A 27,626-nucleotide genomic window follows, 5' to 3' on the forward strand; every position below is an offset into this window, starting at 1 on the left:
CCTGCAACAGAACCAGTACTCGTGTCCCCTTTTTTCAGATTTGCTATGGTCACTACACAACGAGGCTAAAATGGTGTCTTCAAAAACTTTTCTTAACCTTATCTCCCACATCCTAAGGATAATGTGGGGGAAGTACAACTAGCTATCTCACCTTAGTGTCCAAGCCTGGAGAAGTAATTGTCAAGCCCCCTGGATTAAAGAAAAAATTCCCAGGGAAGTGTTCTGAAACTATGGAACTAAGAGCATGCAGAGAGATATATAACGTCGCCATCTGTACACTCAACCGTTTTATAAAATTTCAAAGGGAAGGAACCCTCCCATAACCCTACCTATCTTAAAGAGAGTTCCCTTCTCAATTTGCTTATCACCCTTAAAAGCATTTGGTCAGACTCCTGAGGCAACATAGGTACCCACTATTAGCGTCCACACCCATACCCTACCAAATATTACTTACATAACTAAGACTTCATTTGAATTATTATTTGGCAGTCTCAAAAACCATGTAAAGCCACGCAATCTCACGATTGGCGCATTATCTTGGCCAGAGGTGGAGCTAGCAACTTGGCAACATTTAAACCAGTGGGGAGCAATTATTTTTGCCAGAGCACTTGACCCTGTGAAGATCGATTCATTTCCACAGATCTAGCTAGAGGTACAACATTATTGCCAACTTCCTGGATCCGTCATTGGTCTCGGCAACTTTAGCTGGCACCTTTTGAGAGAGAACGAACAACCTCTGAGTGCTTTCATCAATTATTTGAATGGCCAGACATGAACTTTTTTTCAGAGCATTGGAGAAATCAGTGTGTTTTTAAGAAAAAGGAGAAAAGAAATCAGATTTTTGTTTGAAGGTCAAGGAAAGTCAAGTAATTAGGAATTGAAAAGATTATGGAAACCTCGAGTGAACAGGAAATGTAAGTCCCTTGGGACTCAGGTTTATCAGATCTTTTTCTTTCTTTGCGTACGCATTTTGAGGACAAGTCCTGAAAAAATGTAACCATTGATGAAGACATAAAACCCCTGATGAGGATGATGGATGTGGAAAGAGTCCTCATCATACAGGCTGTCTGGAGGTTACTGCACTGTACTTCGAAAATTGATTTTGGGGCCGAAATTAAGGCTTTCGTTCGAAAAAAGTCGCTTTGATAATTTTTTTTTATGCTTTTTTTTGGCTCTACCTACTTAGAGCCCATCAGAGTTGTGGATTTTTTTTACCAAAATTTATCCATGTCCCTTCTTTAAAGTGTCAAATGTCAGTGAAAATTCAGACCCTGCAATATTAAGCGTAGGTACTTATTATTTTCATTGGTTTCATAGAGAGATGGAAGGCAAGATTTCTACTTTAAAATTTGGTAAAAAAATGTTAATTGGTAATTTTTTAAATGTTGAGATCTCGCAAACCGCCGGCCGCTCAATAAAAACCTTATATTTTTAACGAAAAGGAAAAGTACGCCAAAAATTACCTCAAGAAACAATTTTTCTTAACATTTGATGCTTTGAAAAAGAGTTATTGACATATTTTCAGAGAAAATTTCAGGAGCAATTTCGCCGCCAAAAGCGTTTTTAGAAAAACCCTCCTGTAAGAGGAAAAGTTTGGGTGTGCATAATTTGCTCGATCGCCCGATCCGTGGATCGCGGGTCGCCGATGTACTCCTCAAGTCCTCATAAGTCAAAACACGGCGCGTACACTCTAGGAAATGCAGTACAATCAGCAGTTTGAGCGTCGGTACGTCTGTGCAACGGTGTAGCGCTTGAAGTATGACTACGAGATGGAAGGCGTTATATAGGGCACACGCGGGCGCGCCTTTTATTGCCAGCAATACTTCAAATTGGCAACGTCAACGTATTAGAATTATTAGAAGTGCATCCTCTCTTGTTGCTGGGAACTCTGCAAGGGCTCTAATTTTGGTAAAAATGTACAAATCATTGATCGCTCGTTAATTTTTCTGTAAATCACTTCAGCTGTGTTAATGCATTGTCGACATTACCCCCAACCGTGCTGCACTATGGTGCGTAGGAAAATTTTGTCTTTGCCGGTCAACAGAGGCGGACTAATTGCAACATTTTCAGGAGGCGGACCCCACGGAAAAGGGGATTGGAGGCTTCTCCTTTTTAAAAAGGAACGTTAAGTTTAAAAAAGGCCCGAAAGTGTCCTGCAAGGTTTCTTAAAAACCTCAGAAAGGGGCCCCAAAAACAGGGATTGAGAAAGTTCCTGGTCCTCCCATTCTTCAAATTATTAGCCTTCCCATTAAAAAAACCCTTCTGCCTCAAAAATTTCAACAAAATTACTTTTTTACGACTCAGCACGTATAAATTACCGCGATTATGCATAAAAAACACTTGATTTTTACCGCAATTTTACTAAAAATACTGATGCAAAACACTGTTGCAAAAACACGCGGTTTTGCCGGCTTTCCCATTTTGCACGCGACTGAACGCGACCGTGGTTGAGAACTTTTTCCATCCCTGGCTGACCAAAAGTCTGCCGAACTTTGCCCTGTACTTCAAAATTTAAGAGGCGATGGCTCCCAGCACCGCGGACCAGTCCGACTCTGCTGGTGAAAGCGTTCACTGAAGAACTTTCTGCATCCCTGAAAAAGTCTTTTTGAGCCTGAATATGAATGCTCCAAGCATGGGCTATCAAGTTGCGGACATCCTGTATTGGGGGGCCACAACTACACGCAATTTAAGTGATGGTCGGTGGCGTCTTGGGTCGGGGCCCGATGGGACTCTACCGGACCTAGGGAACCGAATTCGGGGCTAGGCATTGGGTCGGACGGGTCGCCGGTCGCAGTCGTCGAGCCGCGCGGCGCGGCGTCGCTTCTCGCTCGTATTGAACGTCACTTTCACATCCGCTTCGCCGCCGCGCGCGCGCCGCTCCAACATCAGACCGTTCCGTCTCCTCTCCTTTCCGCTCCTCACTCTTTCGAGGTTTCCACCTATCCGCGCCACCTTCATGCAGGATCCAAATTCGGACCAATCTCATTTCGAATCCAAGTCCCGCTCAAGGTGATTCGTCAAACTCAAGTGAGGTGGTCGAACTGGCATGCGAGATATCGCATCGACTGGGTCAAAAATCTCGGCAGATTTTGAATTTTTAGCAAAAAGAAAAGGAAGGACGATAGCCCCTGCGCATGAGCCTAGCGAATCATTCTAAACCCAAAAATCGGCAAAATTCAAAGAAATGAAAGCAGGATAGTGTTTGGGGAAAAACCTCGCATTCTATACAGAAATCGATAGCTGAATCGAATGTGAGGTTTTTTCCTAACACTATTCTGCTTTCATTTCTCTGAATTTGGCTAATTTTTGGGTTTAGAATGATTCTTTAGGCTCATGCCTAGGGGCTACCTTTGTTAGGGGTAGTAACCCCCTACCGTTGTAGGGGGTCCTTTGTTTTTGTAATGTACTTGACTGTGCCACTGTTGTGTACTGGGGCTGTGCCAGTGTTGGTTTACCGTGCGGTGGTACCGAATATGGTTATGACAAATAAACGAAAATCAACAGATATCGTGCGAACAAACAAATGTATATAAGTCGATAAACGTACAGTGAGGTGACACTAAATCTACCGCTAAGTGAAGGCGTCGCGAACCCGGCGTGGTGGTCCGAGCGGTGGCCGAAATCAGAGTGTTCTGGCTGCTCTGGCCTAGGGGATGATGATCATGAAAACGTGAGATAAATCGTCCATACTATCCATAATTGGACTATCTCTGTCAAACGGAACTATGTGTATTATGACGTGAGCCTCGTTATGCATATATTCTTATGGGTCTCAGGGCTCATGTTTTAATGCACATAGTTCCGTCTGGCAGAAATACGTCCAATTCAGCGGGCTCATTATTGAAATTGGGTGGTGAAAACAGGTGGTTGCTTTGGACGAAAAGGTAATTATTCGACTAAAAAATGACACCCCACGAAAGACCTCACAGTCAGCCCATCAGTTTCCTCTTGGTCCATAACAACCACCCGTTCCAATCACTATGCCCTCTCCATTTTTCCTTTCTCCTCTGTGTCTATCGCTTTGTCTATCCATTTCGATAGTGAGCCCGCAGGAAAAATAAGTGAGCGCGTTAATTCTCGTCATGGAGCAATAAGCTCCTCGAGGTCCTCCCCCCCCCCCCCCTCCCCCCGGATTGATCATCCGGAAAATGTGTAGCTTCTTTCGTCGAATATGAAACCATATTGTTCGAAACATGAACACTGGAAAAAAAACACATTGGATCTAGAGTCCAGACTCTTGAAAACATTGACAAGAAAAAATACTCTTGATTCAATCGGATTTTTGCTTGAATCAAAACGAAATCCGCTTAAACTAAGAGGCTTGGTTCTTGATTTAAGCTAGATTCTGATTGAATCAAGAGTACTGTTTCTTGTCGATGTTTTCAAGAGTCTGGACTCTTGGTCCAATGTGTTTTTTTTTCCAGTATGAATAGTTTTTAGATGCAAAAGTTTGTATCCGTTTTTAAAGACGAATTGCTTGAAGAAAGGCAGCTTTAAGAAAGAGATGGTTTCACTGAGTTGGACTCGGTCCTCTCGCTGGGATTAAGCTCACTACCAGGAGTTTGAGTGCGTTACACCATTAGAAAGTAGCTGCAAGGACGATACGGATCCGTCTACGGATATCAGACCGGACCTTGGAGCCTATTCCGGACGTTGAAGAGTATTTTAGGGAGCTCGTTTTGTCCAGCACCTCCTCCCACTCCATTCATATTTTGCTACATTTCATAGTTTCGAGAGAAAGGTGTGTATTCGATCCACATGAATCCATCGGAAAATAAAAACGTGAACGGATCGACACCTATTCGATCGACAACCTTGAATCTATCGACAAACCCGTGAATCGATCGACAAAATCCGTGAATCGATTGACAAAGCAGGGACTCAGTCGACAGATCCGTGAATCGATCGGCAAACCCGTGAATCGATCGAAAAAACCGTGAATCGACCGACAAAATCCGTGAATCGATTGACAAAGCGGAGACTCGGTCGAAATATCCGTGAATCGATCGACAAACCCGTGAATCGATCGACAAAACCGTGAATCGATTGACACGTCCGTGAATCGGTCGACAAAATCCGTGGAGTCGATCGGCAACGCCGTGAATCGATCGACAAACCCGGGGCTCGGTCGACAGATCCGTGTATCGATCGACAAACCTGTGAATCGATCGACAAAACCGTGAATCGATCGACAAAATCCGTGAGTCGATCGGCAAACCCGCGACTCGATCGACAACCGTGAATCGATCGACAGATCCGTGAATCGATCTAATGTTGTCGATCAAATCACGTCGATCACTTTTTTATTTTTCGATCGGATCCATATTCCCGTATCAAGATCTCCGTGGTTTTCGAAAGCTCTCTGTAAGCGTGAACGTATTTATTTTTCAATTGCCAAGCACCGGTTACCAGTCTCTCATAACTATCAGTGTCTCCGCAACAAGAGGTTAATTTCGATCTCGCTCGTTGTCGGGCAAGAAGTCGCACTTCTCCACTTTCGTTCGCGTCAGTGGTGATTCTCGCAAGTTGGCAACACTGCATTTCGTCCATTTAAATGTATGGTAAATAATCGATTGTTATTGAGGCGGACAACTTCCCCTAGAATCGATCGTATGATGCATTTTAACGGAGGAGAAAAAAAAATCGTTGTCATCTTTCGATAATCACCAATGGTTGGAGTATTCTTACTTTTCCTTCTAGTATTTCAAAGCTGTAAAGTATTTTAGAGCTGCAAAGTAGCATAAATGCAGAATTATGTGCTGTATTTCCCTGTAGCACTTAAAAATGTATCCACAAACTAAATACATCTTGATGCCGTTACCCTTAAGCTGCTGTTAGTAGCTCGTATAGCTCGTCAAAGTTTTCTTACTCTTCTTACCGTTCGTTAAAGTCTCCAAAGAATCACCGATGTGCATTACTCAGCTGGAGTCCTTCTCTCACAATTTTGACAGTGCCGGACGGGTGAGATTAGGCACATGCAAATGGCGTGGCGTGCGCTTTTAAACGACCCGGGCTCATCACGGAGGGGGGGGGGGGGGGGGGGGTTAATGGAATACCCTCAGAAAGATAGAATCCGGTGGTCCAGGCCCACCTGACTAATTTGTGAACATCTTCTCCCGGATTTTTTCTTTTTTTTTCTATCGAACACGAGAAATATAAACGAGTCTTGAAGCCTAAAATATCCGAAGAAAGCAGTACTAAAAGCTTGCTGACTTGTCCTTTAGATGCGCTGCTAACGTCGCCAAAGTAAGCCCTGTCAACAAAAGCTCCAGAAACAGTAATTAAATCAATTTTCATCGGATTTTGGAATGCACTAGTCAGCCGAGACAATTTCTAAGGAGCGGTAAATTGAAGAGGGGGATTGCTTCCAGATTTATTTGTTATGATTATTATTATTGTAATGTAACAGCTTTATGTTACGCAGTTGAGATTCGAGAATAATCAAGACCGGGCAAATGCACACTCCATACCTAAGTTTCATCCGTACACGTCCTCTGAGTTTAAAATCAGGAATCGGTACGTTTTAAAATGCTCAACGGCGAGCTCATCAAGCTTCGAGGTCGACGAGTTGTACGCACATTATTGAGCATTTTTAATAAGTAAAGCTTCCTGATTTTAAATTTTTACAGGTATTACTCCGATACGAAATAGTAGGAAATCGAAAAATGCAGACATGTTTGTTCGGAAATCCAATGAAAATTCATTTGTTTACCATTGAGCAATTTTGCTAACGGATTCTGAGCCCTTTTTTTTTCTTTTTTTTTTCTTTTTGGACTTTAACTTATTGTTAATAGCATTTGCGTCGAACGGAATAACTCAGTTACGTCTGTCACATAGTTCTTTCTCTCCTTTTTTTTCCTTTAATGAATGAATCTCATAAAATCGCAAAAGAAGAAATAATGGGATCGAAATTAACCCCAAGTCTTTACAACTTTAGAAACAATTCGTCGTTTTCTTGATAAAGCACCTAACTCCTTTAGAAGGTTGCAAAATTGACTCAACAATTCAATTTTTTTAAGAGAATATACCTGTGCAATTTTTGTCTCATTTTTTACCGATTTTCGCACGAGAGCAGAAGACAAATTCGTGAAATTTTCAGTCAAAAATGTCCCAGTAAAAACGTAATTTGCGAGGGTAGATTTGGCAACATGGGAATGTAGTTACGTTATTTCGTGAGTGAAAACGACGTATTTTCATCCGCTGACATAATGGCAAAACAACTTCTGATCACCAGAACTTCAGTATAGTTCAGTAAGACATCTTGCTTTCCAGGGCTTCATAAGTCAGAGCATAAGCCATCTTCTGTCTTAAAGCCAGAAGCGCCGCGCCGTTTAAAAGACATCGTAAATGGAGTCAACCATCGCATTATCACGCACTGGAAAAAAACACATTGGATTTAGAGTCCAGACTCTTGGAAACATTGACAAGAAAAAATACTCTTGATTCAATCGGATTTTTGCTTGAATCAAAACGAAATCTGCTTAAATTCAGAGGCTTGGCTCTTGATTCAAGCTAGATTCTGATTGAATCAAGAGTACTTTTTCTTGTCGATGTTTTTAAGAGTCTAGACTCTAGATCCAATGTGTTTTTTTTTCCAGTGCGTACATTGATTTCTTCGATTCTCCCACTTTAATCTCATCCTCGTCCAACAGTAGTGAGCATGCAAATCGTAGGCTCTTCTTCGTCTCTGTGATTGGACCGAGGTAGAAGAAAATCACAAATGCACTATTGATTAATTTATTTCTATTGATACGATGTGCTTCAACAAGATTAATAAAATGAATGCTTTTCATCCTATTTTATAAATCGGTTTTTCTGTACGAGAGTTGCCCCACCGTAAAAACCTAATATTCCAAAGTAAAGTAATATTCCCACATTATTAACCGAAATATTCCGCGCGTAGACTCATTGGAATGATTTAAGACATCTTGTAGATCTTCAGAGCCGTAATGTGTCCCTATAAGTTTCTACCTCTGCAAGAGATAAGCGGAGAAGAGGATGAGGAGGAGAATAATGGGAAAAACACCTGAAACTTCTTAAGTCGATATGTGTATGAAAGTCTCGCAGAAGTAGCAATGAATCTTGGTCTCAAAACAAATATTCATTTTCTCGTCCACTTATACAAATTTAATTTTCAGCTCCGGCCCGCATTTTCTGGGTCAGACGAGAATGTTTTCAGATCAAAATTTATTCATATTTTAGCGCGGCGCACTATGGTCCACAGACCCTATTTAACGGAACTTTAGTCAAATTTTGAGGGTGGAAAAAATTAAAGTTTGGCACTACAGTTTTATCATACATACTCTCATGGATCGTCACCTAAGTTTTCATCGACTAATAATGATTTATAAGATTGTGACGGACCCTAACAACAGAGCGCGCGGTAGGTCTTCATTAGCTGATTGTGAGCCGCATTCGGTGGTGCGTTACAGGGTGTTTATTTTACCGAGTTACGCCTCATCTATGTAAATTTTTGGGCAACATGGATCCACCTGATGGCAAGTGACTTCCTTTTCACCCCGTTTCATTAATTTTGAACCGAAATTTGTATGCTTTTGAACGCTCCAAACATACGCCAAAAAATGCTAGAAATCAGTGAAATTCGTAATTTTTAGGAAGCTCTAACTTTTTTTTAATTCTAGTTAATGCTTTGCGGATTGAAAAATCTTGTTCAACATATCCTTGACTTTAAAATGATGCCAATTTAAATTGCACCTTTTTGCCCCTAACGGTCGAAATTAATTTTTTTCGGAGTGCACCTCCGTACATCAAAATGTGGAATATTCCATGCATTTTTGTCGTTTTTGCGGCTGTTAAATTTTTTCTAGGTACAAAATAAAAGTATTCCGATGTATTTTGATCTACTGAGTCCGAAAATGACCTTTGTTTTTTCTTATCACCTCTCACTTTTCCGAAAAAGCGACTTTTTCCCGGGAAAATGAGCAATTTTGACGTATTTTTGTCATAATTGCAATTCATGTTGATAAATTATACTGGACCCGTGGTAAAGAGATTCTGTCATGTATATTAAGCTGCTAAATCCGAATATGACATAGGTTTTGGTTTATCACCCTCCAGTTCTCCGATAATGCCGATTTTTCCGCGCCTTTTGGGTAAAACCTTTCCCGGACTCTAAGTGTGTTAAAAATACGGTTTAAAATTGATTTCGATGTTTGATATATCGATTCTTATGTATTTTGACTTGCTAAACCCGAATATGACCTTAGATTTTTCCTATCACCCCTCATTATCCCGGAAAATTCAATTTTCCTCTGAGAACGAGCTTTTTTGGTATTTTTGCGACGATTTTCCGCATTCTGAGGAAAACGGGGGTTGTAAGAAGCAATTTGAGGTCGAACTCCGGTTGAATGTTTCTTAAGACGTCAGAGAAGACCTGAAGAGGAACTTGGAAAATCGCTACAACTCCATAGAATAGGAAAATTGGCGCAAAAATACCGAAAAAGCTCGTTCTCCGAGGAAAATTGAATTTTCCGGGATAATGAGGGGTAATAGGAAGAATCTAAGGTCATATTTGGGTTTAGCAAGTCAAAATACATAAGAATCGATATATCAAACATCGAAATCAATTTTAAACCGTATTTTTAACACAAGAGTCCGGGAAAGGTTTTACTCAAAAGGCGCGGAAAAATCGGCATTATCGGAGAACTGGAGGGTGATAAACCAAAACCTATGTCATATTCGGATTTAGCAGCTTAATATACATGACAGAATCGCTTTACCACGGGTCCAGTATAATTTATCAACATGAATTGCAATTATGACAAAAATACGTCAAAATTGCTCATTTTCCCGGGAAAAAGTCGCTTTTTCGGAAAAAAGAGAGGTGATAAGAAAAAACAAAGGTCATTTTCGGACTCAGTAGATCAAAATACATCGAACTAGTACTATTTAGTACCTGGAAAAAATTTTACCTACATGTTGCAGAGGTCAACAGTCGCAAAAACACCAAAAATGTCCATTTTTCCGGGTAAAATCGGCTTTTCCGGAAAATTTAAGGGTGATGGACCAAAACGGAGGTCATATTCGGATTTACCGCCTAAAAATAAATGAGAATAGTCTGATCTCGACAGAGAGACACTTTTGTTATTATTTTTATACATGTCAAAATAGGGTGGAAAAAATCTTCAGTCTTAAAAGCGCCAGAAATCACATTTGAGGTTAAGTTTCTCGGTCAGGATGTTAATATTTTGTTAAACTAAGATGTAAAATGAAATCAGCGACCCAAAAAACATAAGATCCAACACCTTTTATAACGGTGCAGTGCATTTTCGAATAAAGTTCCGTTAAATCCAGTCTGTGGACCATAGTGCGGCGTTTGTATTTGTAATGACTTAGTCCTGGCATTTAGTCGGTTTAGCGGGAAACCTTGTCATGAACTTTAAGAAGCTTGGAAATCCCCAAAACGAAGCAGAAATGCGACTTATGTAATCAGAAAGATATAAATTCACGCAACGCTTTCCCTGATTATTTTCAATATGAAAATTTTGTCACTAATGTTTATTTGGGGTTGTCAAGTGATGAATTTGTCGCCCAAGACGCAGCTCTTGCCGTAGATTTGCGGAAAATAGACAGCTTAATAGGATTGAAAAACGCATACATGCTATATTGAGCGTGCACAGAATATGTAACGCTGTGTGGAGGAGGGGGGGGGGCATAAGACTCAATATTTAGGGCAAAGTTTAACGATTATTGTCACACCCAACACACAAGAGTGCAGAAAATGCTCGACGCAGAAATGCGCCCGTCCGGGCGTGTGAAAATGTGGGAAGGCCCTTACAAATGTGGAAGGAGGGAAAGCTTTGAAGGGTCAAAAGTCAAAATTCAAAGGAAAGGAAAAGGAATAGGTCCGCACATTTGAATTTGGTGGGAAATTTTTTGGGAAACTGGTGAGAAAAATGTGAAAGGCCGGCGGGCATGCGCGTGAAAACGTGGAAGCTTTGAAAATTCCGCACCCCTGCAAACATATTTTTTCTCGAATTTGAATTTTTGACTTGAGAAGTTTTTAGCTCCTTGAAGTTTTGCCAAATTTCACCTCCCCCCCAAGCTCAACAACTAAGATCAGACTAAAATGATGGAATCACCTAAGTGCCATATGTCAAGGCACTATCAATATGAGGTTTCAGGTCGAGAAGTTTTCAAGGAGCGCCTTAAAGTTCGCCCTGAAAGGAGAATCAAAGTCCGTAGACTCTCCCGTCAAGTTCTCGAAACTGGACTCAGGGGCAACGCTCCCTGTGACGTCGCGTCTAGTGTTTACATTTTCAGTGTCGTGATTAATGGTGGACTCGCAGCGGCACCAGCAACACGGTATCGCACATGACAGGCGCCGCGCGCCGCGAGAAAGAACTCGTTTGCCGTCACCGTCATCGAGCGCGTCGCTGATTGGCCGAAAATGACATCACATTAATTCGGTGAATAGTAAAGGAGCGAGACGGATTCTGGGGAAAATCAGATCGGTCCGCCCGCATGTGCTTACTCTCAGTGAAAAGGATGTTTAGGAGATGAGCCGATTTCCTCGTTTCGAGCGTGTGGAAGTGACCTTACCGAACGAACGCTGCCACTTTGCCAAGGAAAAACGTCGTATCAGCTTTCGGACGCTGCCAACTCTCTCAATGAAAACCGAATTTTTTCACCGGTCGAGTCCACTGAAAAAAAAAAGTAGCTTGGATCAAGCATGATAATTCTTGAATTTGCCGCCAAGAATTTTCTTTATCTTGCTTTAAGCTGACTTTTTCTTGATTCAGGAAAAATAATGCTTGGGTTAAGCAAAAAAGTAGCTTATATCAACCAGCAAAATTCTTGATTTAAGAAGAAATACTTCTTGGCGGCAAATTTAAGATTCTTTTTTTTCCAGTGTCGTTCGCTTTTCTTGGTAGATTTTTTTTGTTTTGTTTTTTTTGCAGAATTTTTGAATTTTGCAATAATTTTATGGGATGTGCTCAAAGATGTCGAAGGAAAACCTTCAAACAGCGTAGAAATATAAACCATTTCATAACGTGACAACTCCCTACTCGTCGAGTCCAGTGGGCCGCAATAGCCACGGCGATGTTCTTTTCCAACGCCCTAATGAGTTGGAAAAGATACAGGAGAGCATGGCGACTTAAACGCAACGTAAGAAAAGTAAACCACTTCATGATGTGCATCGCCCGAGAGATCCGTCTATGGACCAGTTGGCTATGACAGCCATGGTGAAAGGCGTGTTCTTTTTCAACACCCTCATGAGTTGAAAAAGATTCAGGAGAGCTTAGAGACTTAAACGCAGCGTAAGAAAAGTAAACCACTTTATAATGTGACATCTCCCGAGAGATCCGTCTGGACCCGTTGGCTGTGACAGCCATGATGAAAGACATTCTCTGAACCAACACAATTGGTAAGCCGGGAACTATGAAAGCTCGGAGACTTGAACGCAGCATTAGAAAAGTAAACCATTTCATTACGGGAAAACTCTATACTCGTCCAATTCAGTTGGCCATGACAGCCATGGTATAAAAAAACATGGTCTCTTCCAACACCTTACCGAGTTGGAGAAGGTATACAGAAGAGCTTGGAGACTTAAACGCAGCGTTAGAAAAGTAAACCATTTCATGCCGTTACAACTCCCTAATCGTCCAATCCAGCGGCTCGATTATTGAATCTATGTCGATACGACAAGACAAGACATAGCCCTATGTTAATCATGCAACACTGGAAAAAAAAACACATCGGATCTTGAGTCCAGACTCTTAAAAACATCGACAAGAAAAAATACTCTTGATTCAATCAGATTTAAGCTTAAATCAAGAACCAAACCTCTTAATTTGAGCGGATTACCTTTTGATTTAAGCTTAAATCTGATTGAATCAAGAGTCCGTTTTCTTGTCAGTGTTTTCAAGAGTCTGGACTCTAGATCCAATGTGTTTTTTCCAGTGAATACTTGTATCGCAGTTCGATGTCTTATCGTGCTGCTTTAAACTTTCAATAATGGGCCCGCAGTTGGCCGTAGGCCACGGTGAAAAACATTTCCTTCTCGAACACTTTCAGCGAGTCAGGAAACTCCTTGAAAGTCAATATTTTATGCGAAGAAAGGCAACGTGCCAATGTTGATACGGCGTTTTTCCTTTTAGCTTGGCAGAATGGGACTCGTCTTCCTTTGAATTTGCATTGACGCAGACTCGGCGCGTATCCTTCTGAGCAGGGTGCCGCACAGTGGACCGAGTCAGTAGGAGAGGTCGGACAAAATTCGAGAACTTTAAACGCTTATAACTCCGTTTATACAAAACTTTAAGGTTCTAAAAGTGGTTCAATTGGTTTCGTCGTGAAATTTTCTACTTTAAGCACCCCTTGAAATTGAAAATGTGACGAAATAAACGTCAAAATTTGAAGTTTTAGTGAAAAATTTCATGTCGGACCTCTCCAGCGGACTGGATCCACTGTGCGCCGCGGCTACGACTACGGCCTGCGCGTCGACTCGCGGTCGCGGCTGCGCACTGGGCCTGCGCGTGGCGTGGAGCCGCGTCTGATTCCATTGTCAATGACGTGCCGTCACTCTTTTCCTGACTCGCGTCCAGACGGAGGAGGCAGCGAAATTTGCCCGCGCACGCGGTGGAGTTGTGGATTTTATAGCCGATAATCGCTGGAACCCGTTGAATCTCTGATGGAGCTTCAAGTTGGCACGTGGATGTGGTTTCGGCTCCGGGGAATCCCAGCCACCCACCGCCTCCGCCGCAACAAAGCGCCCGCTCCTAACGATACGCTCTGTCGTCCTAGAACATCTCTTAAGCTCGTTCGTTAAGTCCGCCTATTTTATTTTACGAAAGTTTCGGGGTTCCCGCATTCATTTCCGATTTTCAAAAGTTCCGACAAAAATTTTGATTTTTTCAAGTTACGGGGAAAGAATTTGACTTACGCCCGGATTTAATTCCAAAGATCGTTAAATTTGATCAAATAATCGGTTAAACTGACGAAAAAAACAAAATTTCGAGAAAATCTCAAAAACAGCCAGAAATTCAGGGAATTCCGAAGATTCTGAGTATAGTCCTGAGAAATTGCAAAAGTTCAAAGCTTCGGAATTGATTCCGGGAATTGGCAGCATTGGGGATGAAAGGAAAAGAAAAAGAAGGAAGAGGTATGAAGAGGCCTAAGGTGATTCGTCCCAGAATCTGGGAGTGGTTGAACTGGCATAAATGCGATGTTTCGTTAATAATTTCGGTAGATGTTGACTTTTTAACCAAAGAAGGACAATAACCCCTACACTTGAACCTCAAGATTCACTCTCGACCACAAATATTGCAAAATAGAGTGAAAGGAAGACAGGCTTGTTTTTCGAAAAAATCGTCGTATTCGATGCTAAGGCCAATTACTGTATCGAATTCAACGCCTCTTTCTAATAAGAATCCTGCTTTTATTTCTTTGAACTTGACAAATGTTTTGGTCGGGATTGATCCTTTAAGCTCATACGCAGGGATTATTGTCCCTATTTTTGGCTAAAAAGTCGAAATCCGCCGTGATTCGTTGTATTACATGCTAGTTCGACCACGCGCCAAAAACCCTGAAGCAGGGCTGAAGCTGTAAGAATACCGTTTTCTCCTTATCTCTTCAAATAGGAACATCGCCATTTCATTTCTGTAGCTTTGGTCGTTTAAAAGCTAACCTAGAGGAGGGGGGGGGTGATAAATTAAGGTAAACTTGTATCTTTCTTATACTACATCAGAATAAGTCAGGATGAATCATCTTAATCAATTTAATCGAATTGAAGTACATTTGTGCGAATTTTGATTTCGTGTGTGAATCGTTAACTTTCTTTGCCGCGCATTTAAATTTCTGGGTTGATTTCTAAGAAAAACGTCCTAGGCAAGGCTTAATTATTTGAGTTAAAACGATCTGATAATAGTGCTAGTTCCACACTATACACCATAGGAAAAACAAAATCGAGGATTTTCTTCTTTTGAGTTAATATTAACCATTCATAATTGACCATAATATGACGGGCCATGCTGAGTGGCGAGACTTTAAATCGCGAGGTTATTGTCATTGAGCACAATTGCGCATTCGAATTAGCGCTAAACTGGATAAGCATGCTTTCGCTGGATCATACTCTCCGCCCGACTCGCTTGAAATTAAGATCCGGATACCGACTTGAACGACTGCGATTTCTCATCCTGAATAGAACCACCCAGAGTTCAGTACATAGTACAAATTATAATTAGGTAGCATTATGAAAGACTTCCCTCTCCTTATCCCACTCTCCCTTTTTATGGCACCTCTCTCTAGACAATTTTAAGGGCTCAGAACCATCTACGTACCCCGTTGTCAAAATGTATGCATTGGAAGATGCATTGCGTGTTCAGTGTGGATCCTGGATCCCTGGCTTCGGTGCAACGCATTCTGAATACAGTAGAGTCTCGATTATTCGCGCCTTGGTTATCCGCGATTCGGATTATCCACGGTCTGTGGAGCGGACTTTATTTTTTTTTTAATTTTTCGAGAGAGAACATTTTTCCGGAGAAATTCGGGGTCATTCCTCTCCTCTTTGGAAAAACCATCTCTTTATTTGTACGCGCACGTGAAGGCCTCCATCGTTACCTGAGTGTTAACTGTTGATTTGTTTAACATGTAACGTTTATTGATTCTTAGTTAATAATTATATTCTTTTCTAGTGCATGGTAAGTGTCTTTACTGATTCCTTTAAAATACAGTCTTTCCGATTACTTTTTCCGGCCGTCTTGCGTAGATTCGGATTATCCGCGATTTTAGATTATCCGCGGTATCTCCGGTCCCAATTATCGCGGATAATCGAGACTCTACTATATATGTATATTCTGTGGCGAGGCGTGAATGATAGATTATCGATATACTTCCCCTTTTGAAGCCGTGGTCAAGAATCGATTATCGATACTTCTTCTTTTGAAGCTGTGGCAAAGGATCTATTATTAGGGGTGTTCGTTACAAATACCCTGTTTATCGATCCTTTTTCGTAGGTTTAAATGACCGATCGATCGATCTATCGCAAAGTGCACCACGCTTATATTATACACTTACATTTTTAAATATTTCATGTGGATTCTTTTGAAAAAATCAAATATTCAGTCTCTAAATCAACTATCAAGGAATGTTCGTGCCGGAAACCATCCTCTAAATTTTGAAATAAAATCAAAAGAACCGTTTCCAACAAACCACAGATGTATATGATACCACTTCCCTGCCGAGCTTTTGTCCTTTGCGGCCCCCGGTACGGAACCGCCCTTCCCCCCGTCCCGGGCCCCCGAAACTTCCCAGTAGATTGCTGTAGATACTGAATTTTCAATTTTTTCGAAACGACCCTCAAAATGGTTAAAATTTGAAATAGATCAAATCTACAACGCCCAGAATGTATCGCGCCAAAGTTGAGAATCCATCTCCAGTGGATCAAAAAAGGCTATTCTCCATTGTGACATGGGCCCTGTCATGAATATGTTATTTCAGGGCTTATGTCACACTGGAGGTATAGTTTCGTTTACTTCACATATTTCCAAGTGCGTGACATTACGATATGATAAAGTATGATACATTATAAAGTCGACAGATCCAAAGGAATTTAATTGTGTCGCAGCGGCGGAAAGCGTCAATGAATATTTCTCAATTTTTTTTCTTTTTTTTCTTAAAAATGTTCTTCTCAATTCGACCAGAAAGTCCTGAAATGAACACTATGAACACTCTGCGACGCGGTGTCAAGGTGAAACACCCTGACATTGTCATGCAGTTCCGCATGTCCGCCCCTATGATTTTGACCGCTTCAACTGATAAGAGAATTAAAAAATGTATCGTGACGGACGCGGCCAGTCTCTGATTAGTGCGACAGCCTTGCATCATTCACCTGTACGATAAATAAAATTTGAGAAAAAGTTGGAAAATATGAAATGAAACCCAGGTGATTCTGGTTGAATGTGTCCAATTGATCTCTTTCCTATGACGCAGCAAGTCTTTCGTGTAGCTTAGCTAGACATTGCCTAGGAAAGCTGTTTTCTTGTGGAACCCAATTTTTCGTAGTGTAGACTCTAATTTGGCGTATTAATGCTAAAAGGAACTATGTGCATAAGGGTTTCACGCGACATGGTTCCCTTTGCACATATATGTCAAATGGCAGTTTTAAAAAAACGCTCCTCCTGCCGGATTTAGTGACCGGAGCTCCATCCGGGTTCAAAGGCCGTATCCGTCAGATACGAATTTAGGAGTCATACATCTTCGGCCATTGAACTTAGAACAAAGACATCAAATATGTTTATACAGATTTTAATTTCGACTCCCTTATCACATCCTAAGCTATCTTTAAAGGCACACTTTTATTTAATATATCTACGTCTGAGGGCACCGTGTAAGTATAAAGAAAAATGAGAGCTTTCTGAATATATGTATGATATTAATAAAATTTTAAATTTTGACCCACTTTTGGGGGAATTATACAAGGTCCCCATTTCGTAAATTTTCGTTTTTCGATATTTTCGGTTGTTCGGTTCGCACGGAGCAAAACAAAAACAATCCTAAATGAAAGTAGAGGGCTTAAGGTTTAAAACAAGCCCAAGTTCATCTTGGGGAAACGATTAGAAGCGGAGTTATGAGTCTTCAAAGTTGACGCGGCGCGCGGGAACCTTGTATGTTCCGAGTCTCAAGGTCACCTGCGCCCCCCGGATTGCCCATAGGTCGCAAGTTTTTGTGTTTTTATACTTCTGTAGGTCGGTTTTAATGTATATCATTCAATGTAAATAGAATATTCGGAATTTTTTAATTTTACGGGAGGAGCGAGAGGGGGCTTAGAGTATCAACCATTATGTCTATCATACCTCATTAAACATTTGCTGACGATGACGATTCTGCTCTTATAATTTAGAAGAAACCATGGACCCTCAGTTCAAATATACATATGCTCCATACAGAACTGAACCATTTAGAAATTATAACCCATTGATGCCAAATTTTGGGGTACCCCTAATTTTAAAATGTTTTAATTGAGCTATAGCTACAGCGCTTGACGGAACTCACTTGGTAAAGCCAAATAGTTTCTGGTAGAAGCAGACGAGCTTTGAGCTTCAAAACAAGTCTCAGTTATTCTTGAGGGGGCTATTTGAAACGCAGTTAAAATTTTTTGACGTTAATGTGGTGTACCTCGCCGAAGGCTCATTGTGTAAAATTAAAAAATTCTGATTAAACTATCTTCATTGAATGATTCACATTAAAATGACCTACAGAAGCATAAAAACACAAAAACTTGCAACCTGCAGGCAATCCGGGGCGCGCAGGTGACCTTGAGACTCGGAACATACAAGGTTCCCGCGCGCCGCGTCAACTTTGAAGACTCATAACTCCGCTTCTAATCGTTTCCCCAAGATCATCTTGGGCTTGTTTTAAAGCTTAAACGCTCTACTTTCATTTGAAATTGTTTTTGTTTTAATCCGTGCGAACCGAACAACCGAAAATCTCAAAAAACGAAAATTTACGAAAGGGGGACCTTGTAAAATGACCCAAAAGTGGGTCAAATTTTAAAATTTTATTAATTTGATACATACATTCTGAAAGCTCTCATTTTTCTGGAAATTTTGACACCAAGATCATCTTCCTACGACAAACCGTTGAGAAGTTATGCTAATTTAAAGGTTTTGACTTTGACCCCCTCTCCCCCCTTTTCCCTGGGGGTTAGGCAAAAAATATGACCAGTTTTGAGTGTCTGGGAAGACCCTCTATCATCCCTGAGAAAATCGTACGATTCCGTGTTTAGGCCGATTTGGCCGTTTTGTTGTTTTCAGTTGGAGGCTCTGTGAAGGGGTACTTCTTTATTTTATTTTAAATGTGTGCTTTGACTTCCTCCTATCCTCCTCTCGTGCCCCCTCAATACTAATCAAAGTAACGAATCTGAAAAAAAATGCGATAACAAATCACGAATCGTGACAAAACCATTATTTTAAGGCCTAACCTTCCGAAACACGCTTAATTTTTTAGGATAGAATTCAATCATTCAAGAACCCTGATTATGTTTGCGTCGTGTTGGATGTCCTCGTGAATTATATTGCTCAATGATTCGACCTGGCAAGTCGATCATTCTATTGAAAGCAATTTTTCGCTCATCGCTAACAGTGAATTTTTTCACTAACTCAAATTCAATTATTTTCGATTTTAATTTTTTTCGCATTTAAAACAGTCGGAAGCTTGCATCCTGGCCCATTCGAAATCAAGGCAACTAACACGGTTTTATACCTTGAATGCTTTCTTATTCATCAATATTCCAGCTATAAATGCTAATTCGATTCCTGGAAGATTTAATTTCTCACCCCACGTCTCATGCAATTGAGCCGCCCAATATCAAATCCGTCTAAACATCCTAATCGTAGTCGCAGAATCCATGGTTTAAGTATAGGACTTCTAAAGTTCATGACTTCCTAGCTCTTATGCGATTCGCAAGCCAAGAGGAACAAGTTAGTTTTCGCCTGTCGATTCTTAGTACTTTCCTCGAGTATTTTTTAAATTGTCAGCAGGGGTCTTCTTGCATCCGCAACAATTCTGACTTGTCGTTTTATAGTTTGAGTACCGTCGAGGAAAACATTTATTTTTTCATCAGTTTCATAGTGAATAGTTTTTGGAACAAGCAGTGTTTCTTCTCCCATACTGCGTTGTCCAAAGTACAGTGAACAAAGTGCAACAGCTGAGCCGAGGCGCCGAGACTGAGTTTGCCATATCTACACTCTACAGAGATTGTTACGGTAACGTTTAGTGTGTAATTTAACTCAAGTAGGTGGTAGATTTATAATTTCTTTCATGGGCGGGAATTTTGAATTGATACATTGGGAAACGTCATTATCTTGGTTAGGAATAACTTTTGATATTTTCCGTCGCTCAAATCGTATTCCACGTGAAATTCTGGTAAGAAATACATTTGTCATATTGCTTAACTTGGTAGTTTGTCTATAGTGGTTCATTCCACCAGAGAGTGGAGAGTTTGAGTCGTCGAAAATGGGACTCGCGGTGATAATTGGATTTCTTATTTTCTTATTTCTCTTTTCTTATTTATGCCAAAAGGAACTGTGCCTCGCGCAAACCCCATGCAAGTAGTTCCTTTTAGAATAAATACGCCCAATTAAGGGTGTCCACTACTTCACGCTCTTGCGAGCAGGAATTTTGAATTTATAAATTGAAACACGTTAGTATCTTTGTTAGAAGTTACATACTGTAAGAGCCGTTTCTACAGCGCTCTCTAGCGCTCTGCGACGCCTAACCGCCACAGTGCTCGTCCTCCTACACCTCTTCAGGGAGTTGCACTCCTTCTTTTCACGTAAGGAACCCCTGTCGCCACCCTTTCACTGGGCTTTCTTTCGTCTCCTTCCTGGAAGAACCCAATCAAGCAACTTCTTTGGCAACCTCTCCTCCGTCATCCTCTGAACGTGACCATGTCATTTTCGACCTTCATGATTACAGTAATGCACATGGTTTTACATTCTATCATTACGGAAAGTTAGGAGTTAGTTACATACATGAAAGTTGCTTCTACAACGCACTCAGGCGTTCTGCGACATCCAAACGCCACATGTGCCTATGTCTTCCCAAAGGTTATCGGGCAACTGAAAATTCAACGTCTCCTCGTCAACGCCTTGCCTCCATCCCTCCATGGGACGTCCCCGTTGCACTCTCCCAGACGGCACCCAATCCAAAACTTGTTCGGGCAACCTCTCCTCCGACATTCTTTGCACTTGTCCATATCACACTAACTACCTGGACATGACGTCGTGCCGATACCACTTTGAACCTTCATCACCTGGCAAACACTTCGTTACGGACACGGCCCCGTCTCGAGATGCCGGCAGACCACCGCCAAAAATCCATTTCAGTTCCCCTCAACGTATCTTGCGTTCGCTCGAAGGTCACATTTTACCAGGAGCTTGAGTCACAAGTTACTTTTGATAATTTTCGGTGCACAAATCGTGTCTGATGAGACAGCACTTATAATATGGCTTAAATTGTCAGTTTGTCTGGTGATCCATTCCACCGGGACCTTCCTACCCAGACAGGGTATCCACCGGTCCCCAAAGTATCCAATGTCCCCGATTATGGAAGGGTGTCCGCGATATCCCCAGAAGTCCCCAATTTTTTTGTTCAGGTCCCCAAAAAATGACAAAAATCGTCCTGAACACCGGCATTTTGAAATTATCCCACCAGCCGCGGCGGCGCGGTATAACCAGGAAAGACCATATAGCCATGAAGAAACTGAAGTGTTGCTTGGTTTTTCGTACGTTTTCATCGGTTCAACATGATTTGTAAAATTAGTCGTATAAAATACGCCTTTGATTGCTCTAACTAGCTCCCTTTCTCTTAAGTACTATTTCGGGAGAAAAGTCCCCAATTTTCTTGAAGAAACACCCCTGAAAGTCCCCAATCATGGTTTTTTAAAACTGGTAGACACCCTGCCAGAGCCGGGGTCGTGGAAAACGGTGATAGTGAAGCGTGTGGAGGAGGACGGGTGCTCGGGCTGGAGCTTTGGGAGAGCGGCGGGGGCTGGAGGCATGGGTTCCCGGAAGCCGGACATGGTCGGGAGGATGGGAGGATGGAAGCAGGTCACTCGCTGGCAGTGGCCTAGTGCCTAGTGCCCCGGCGCGGCCGTGCGCCTTCGCTCAGCGTCTTGTCTTCAACTCTCTCGGAGTCGGAGTGTCCGTCTCTGTGTGTTGGTGCCGTCCTCGTCGCTCCCGCGGGCTCCCGCGCCGCCGTCTCTCTCGCTCGCCGACTCTCCCGGACGAAGCGCGGTCTCGCGGGATCAGTCGCATCCGGCTCTGTCCCCGCCGCGCGCCTCGCGCCGTCCGCCGCGCAAGCCGCGTCTCCAGTCGAGCTTTTGCCTCCTTCGGCGTCGCCTCGTACCCGTCCTCGTCCTCGTCCTTCTCCCCCTCCCCGCCCGCCCGCCCGCTTGCCCCGTCACATTATCACCCCAGAGCTTTTGTCGCCCTCTTCCCAGTCGTCTTTTCTCCCGAGTTCGGAGACCTTTCCCGTCGTCCGCGCTTCCCGGGTTCCGTGTGTGCTCAGTGAAAAGTGTGCGAGAGTGTGCGTGCGTATGTGTTTTGGTGAACAGGATATGACCCTTTTACAGACCCTGGTGAGTTGTCCGCTGATTCTTATTCATAAGCACTGGTAAAAAAAACCTCTTGGTTCAAGAGTGCAGTTCCTTGTCGTCGGATTTAAGAGTCTGGACTCTTGTTTCAAGCGGATTTTGAATTGAATCAATGCAAAATCCGCTTGAAACAAGAGTTGAAGACTCTTAAATCCGACGACAAGAAACTGCACTCGTAAGTCAGTGCATCGCGGCATTGGTCCAAGAGGTTTTTTTTACCGGTGAGGGACATGCGTCTCCGCCAAACGAAGGGTGACATGTTCACGAAAAGATGGGAAATCCACCACTAAACCTTGGTCGTCACGTTTTTTGAAACTTTTGAACGGTTCCAATCCCACCCACCTTTTGTCATCAATAGGGCTTGGACTTCTCACAAAATGTGTTTGGGGTATATCTCGTGGATTCCATTTTCATGCCCGTCATTCTTGAAAAATCGGTACGTTTTTTGGTCGGAATCCTTGAAAAGTCAGAAAAATTGCCTCCCAGCAATATGTTTTGCGTCCTTAACGCCTCAGGATCTATGAGAGCCAACAAAATCGTTGGATTATATGGATCCCTTTAAATTTTTGTACACTTTTGGCTGAAATTCATGCTCTCGTGACAATGCTGACTGATGGAGCATGAAACACGCGAGGGGATGTACACATCGGATTTCCATCAGGGTAGTGCTGAACAGCTTGTGCAGCTGTTAAAGTCCTGGTAGTGTGAGATCAATGCATTTAGGTTATTAAAAATGATCTTAGTCGTCACTTTTCGCGCTCTGATTCGAAATCATGAGATCTGAATGTTGCGGCGCGGCGTTGCTCTCGGCTCTTTTTGAAGTTTCCGCGGCTCTTTAAGTGAAAATGTCTGCGATACTAATATTTCTGACAAATTTCATAATAAGAATAGGTTTTTGAATCGGAAAAATGAAGTAGAAATTCTGCGGTTGTTGTGAACTAGTTCCTTCTTTAACTCGGAAGCATTTCCAACAGATAATTTGAATTTTTCTCGGGGGGGGGGGGGGGGGTAATTTTCACCTCAAGATCAGTGAATCGATAAGTCTTAGCGTTAGTAAAATTACGAGGATATTTTGATGAAAGATAATTGCAAATGCATGGTTTCATAAATGATAAATTTCGGTGCGTTCAAAATAGGTATAGTAAGACAAACCTTCCAGAAGACGGTTAAACACGTGTTCGCATCTCTTTGTAAACATTCTCATTGTTTGGGAGAGTGATCTCGCCGTGTGTTATTAAAGTACCAGCAACTTTGACTCGTGTCTGGGAGATGACAGTGTGACATTCCCGATGCATAGTTGTTCGAGACGACATCAGTGACAAAACAAGGCCTGATAGGATCAGCGTTCAGCGCATTGACGTCAAGTTACATCGCGCGTATATTTGATGCGCAAATAAGTACCGTTTAAGTCGTAATCAAGATTCCTGTGTTTTTCGAAAGCTCTATGTCAGCGTGAACGTATTTATTTTCAATTACCAGCTATAATCTCTCATGATTGTCAGTGTCCCTGAACAAGAAGCTTATTTTGATCTTGCTCGTTGCCATCAGCGATGATTCTAGCAGGTTGACAACACTGCATTTCTTCCATTGATATGCTTGGTAAATAATCGATTTTCATTGAGACGGACAACTTCTCCTAGAATCGATAATTTATGATGGATTTAAATGAGGGGGGGGGGGGGGATTTTACCAACTTTCGAAAATCACCAATGGTTCGAGTATTTTCATTTTTTATTTTAGCATTACATTAAAGCTGTAAAATAGTATAAATGCATGCAGACTATGCTGTATTTCCCTGCAGCTTTCACAAATTTACCCACAAACTAAATACATCTTGGTGCCGTTGCCTTTCAGCTGTTGTCAGTAGCTTGTTGAAATTTTCGTACTTTTCTCACCGATCGTTAAAGTCTCTCAAGAGTCACCGGTGTGTATTACTGTTTTAGACTCCCCTCCCTGTCATTTTTGTTCCGCGGATCTCCTGTATTTGAACTGACATTCGTTGCCCACGTGAATTTATTCAATTTTCTTACCATTCCGTAAAATCTCCGAAGAATCTTAAACTCGTGAAAATCGACAAAAGATTCGAGTGTTCTTATTTTTCCTACAAGTATTACCAGGACCGGTTCAGCACTTTTAGGGGCTCAGTATTACCAGGTATAAAAGGACCCGTACATTGCGGGTTGTGTACTTTGTAAATTAAAGGCGGCTCACGTTTCCAAGAAAACGAAGGGTCCCAGACGCCCACACTTCGGTCCCAGGAGATCAAAAAATACTACCGTTGAAGCCTTGAGGTCCCCGTGAAAATGATCTATAGTTTCTGAGGGGCCGCGTTTTTACTTGAGTCCATTAAAATTGCAGTCTTAGCTTCTCCAAAACTCTAATTTTATGGGCACGGAGCCCCAAAAATTCTAGTCTTATCCCCATCACTCCCCTCAATAAAGAAAAAAATTGTGGAATGCAGACTCTAGGGGTCCCATGAGGGATTTAATCGATCTTCTAGCCGAAAAAAAAGAGGAAATTTTCGTCGAAATTCAGTCTCAGGTTTCCGAATGGTTGTTAGGAGGATTAAAGCCGACTTTAATGGCCCCATCACCCCTTGATCTAGTCATTAATACTGTCAGTATTTCGTTGAAGTTTTCTTTTTTACTTTTCTCAGCGTTCGTACAAGTCTCCGAAGAGTCACCAATGCGCGCTGCGTCTAAACTACTGTTCATCGCCCACGTGCGTTTTCTTACTTTTCTCACCATTCGTTAAAGTCTCCGAAGAATTTCAGCCGGAGCCCTCTTCATCAGTAGCGGATCCATCAAATTGGCAACATTGTTTGCTCCTCATTTAAACCTATGGAAATGTATCGATTCTTGCAGGAGCCAGGTGCTCCGACAAGAGTCGATTATTTAACATTGGTTTAAATGGAGGCAATCCGGCGTTGCCAAACTGTTGGATCCACCTCTGGCCCCCTTACCTCTGAAGCGCGCTCGCGCTTTTAGAAGCTATCGGCGTTGAACGAAGAATGATTTCCGCGCGAAGTTTCACTGGGATCAGATCATATTGTATAACCCAAGCCCCCATGTGGCCTCAATTTTGGCACTGCGATATGAATGAAAAGCAGGAGGAGAAATGTACCGCGTTAAGCAGAAAGGAACCAAGCCACATCAGCTATTGCCAAATTTAAGTGGGCAATTTAATTTTTCGAAGAGACGGTTTGAGCGGATTCCTTTTGGAAATTTTAAGGAATTGCTTCGTAACATGCAGAAAATCAACTGAAATTTGCACAAAAATCCGCACAAGCGTTTTCCTGTTAAAAATTAAAGTACCCGATTTAATGTCGCAATAGCTGATGTGACTTGGTTCCTTTCTGCTCAACGCGGACCAAATTATGCACAATGATTGCGAGCCAAAGGAAAAGGTAAAACGAGTTTCGTGATTGACGTTGCCGAAACTGTACGCGCTCTGCAAGCCGAATTTAGAAGTAACCTTATTCGTTTTCCTGTAGCACGTGTTTATTTTTCGGAAAAATGGATTTTCCGTAATAAACTTGCGCTGCATAATCGAATACTACAAATTTTCGGGGACCTTTCAAGGTGCCTGAATCACTTTTCAGCACCGTTGTTTCCTTTTCAAATGCACCTTGACAGTCTGGTAGGCTTTTCATTTTCTGCGTTTGGAGGAAGGAGGGGTTTCTGCACGACATATTGTCCGTCCACAACGGGCAGTTCTCTCCTTTTTTGATCAGCTAAGCTTTTTCCAAACTGTCTGATAAGGTTATGATTAGAATGGACAGCAAAAAGGTAAAAAACACATAGGTACGAAAAGACTGAATCAAAATACCAGAGGGTCTGTTGGTGATCACCATATACTCACATCTCTGTACCTTAAATCACATTTATTTTAGTGCGAATATTAGTTTTAATCGAGCGAAACACTCCTCTTTGGTCTAACATATAAGTCCTCATTAAATTTGTTCAGTCCTAAGAAAATCAAATGTATAGCTGTAATTTCCCGCCCTTTCCCCGGATAGTTACTCAGACCTGCGAACTCGATTTCAACAAAGGAGAGTTTGCATGCAAATTTTTTATTGCTTCATCTGAAAGTGCATAAAGAGCTGATTTCACAGTATTTCAATACTTTTTTTCTGGTATGGGAAATAGTATAAAAATAGATTTAAAAGTGAGAAAATGCACCGCCTAGTGACGTCATCTGGCGGCATTTCCCATTTAAACACATGTATTTTAGCAGATTAGGTTATTTTATCATATTTTCTCCAATAATTGTCCAATTTAGAAACCAAGGATATCTTCGCACTCAGTTTTCCTAGTAGTATCATTTTAAAGATGAAATTCACAAAATTTAAGACATCTGCAAATTCTCCATTTTTTTTTTTTTTTCTTTTTGGCTGCCTCTTTTTCTCTTTCCCCATCATATTCTCATGAATGGTGTCTTTCACTTTTGAGTGGATATTAATGAATGATTTTTGGAATGTTGCAGAGTTATGTAGATGCGTTGTGTAGCGCAGAGAAGAAAACGGGGATCGAAGAGGACGAAGATGAAGATGCACAGAACGAGCGGAACGACTCGAGTTACGATTCGGATTACGAGGCCGGCGACGAATCCGCGCTCCACGAGGACATCAGTCGCACCGTTTCCGACACCCTCAAAGCGGAGTTCGACGAATATGTCAACACAAATGACACGAGTTACATGAGTAAAGTGGAGTTCGGCCTCAAGCTCGGTTACTCAGAAAAGCTCGTCCAAACAGCACTTCAAAAACTAGGGCCGAATCCCGAGCAAAATGAGTTATTGGAGGTACGTGTGTTTTTAAGTTCAGCCTTCACTGGAAAAAAAAAAACACATTGGATCTAGAGTCCAGACTCTTGAAAACATTCACAAGAAAACGGACTCTTGATTCAATCAGATTTAAGCTTTAATCAAAAGGAAATCCGCTCAAATTAAGAGGCTTGGTTCTTGATTTAAGCTTAGATCTGATTGAATCAAGAGTATTCTTTCTTGTCGATGTTTTTAAGAGTCTGGACTCTAGATCCAATGTGTTTTTTTTTTCCAGTGTTCGTCGAATATCGTAGAGACGGCGTAAGTCCGCAATCACATATCTCGTCTGTGGTGTCTGAAAATCTCCGCCTCTATGTTCTTTCTTTAAAGGAAAACAAATTGACATCATTTCTTGAAGTTTATGCTGAAGTTTCTTCGCACAGAGAAGAAAAATCAGTTTTAAAGAATTGCCGTTGAGTAGTTTTCCGTTTAAAAAATAAAGTATGACAGGAAGTCTGCGACGTCGCAAACCGAGTTATGTGATTGCCGACTTACACCGTCGAGATGCCTTTCATAAAACCCGTAGGCGGATCTAGGGGGGTACGTAAAAAGCGTAAGCCCCCCCCCCCCCTTCGTTCGCCCATAAAAAGGAGGAAGAAAGGAAGAAAAAAGTAAGAAAACAGAAAAAAGGAGGAAAGACGCTTATGTTTAGTATTTAGGTATACATGACGAAATAGACTTAAACTCA

The 27,626-nt window shown here is 41.8% G+C and overlaps 1 protein-coding gene across 2 annotated transcripts in view; it reads left to right on the forward strand.

The window, feature by feature from the left end:
• Regnase-1 (Regnase 1) overlaps positions 1–27,626 on the forward strand; it is a 34,684-nt gene that overhangs the window by 1,304 nt on the left and 5,754 nt on the right. Inside the window, exons 1-2 of one of the 2 annotated variants that reach the window (XM_019045739.2) lie at positions 21,931–22,099; positions 26,600–26,917. In XM_019045739.2, the coding sequence (XP_018901284.1) occupies positions 22,058–22,099; positions 26,600–26,917 (360 nt within the window). In that variant the 5' untranslated portion in view covers positions 21,931–22,057. Of the gene's footprint in view, positions 1–21,930; positions 22,100–26,599; positions 26,918–27,626 lie in introns of those variants that run through there. The other variant, XM_019045738.2, reaches the window with a different exon arrangement.

Source organism: Bemisia tabaci, chromosome 1 (genome assembly GCF_918797505.1).
Source record: "Bemisia tabaci chromosome 1, PGI_BMITA_v3".
Taxonomy (NCBI): domain Eukaryota; kingdom Metazoa; phylum Arthropoda; class Insecta; order Hemiptera; family Aleyrodidae; genus Bemisia; species Bemisia tabaci.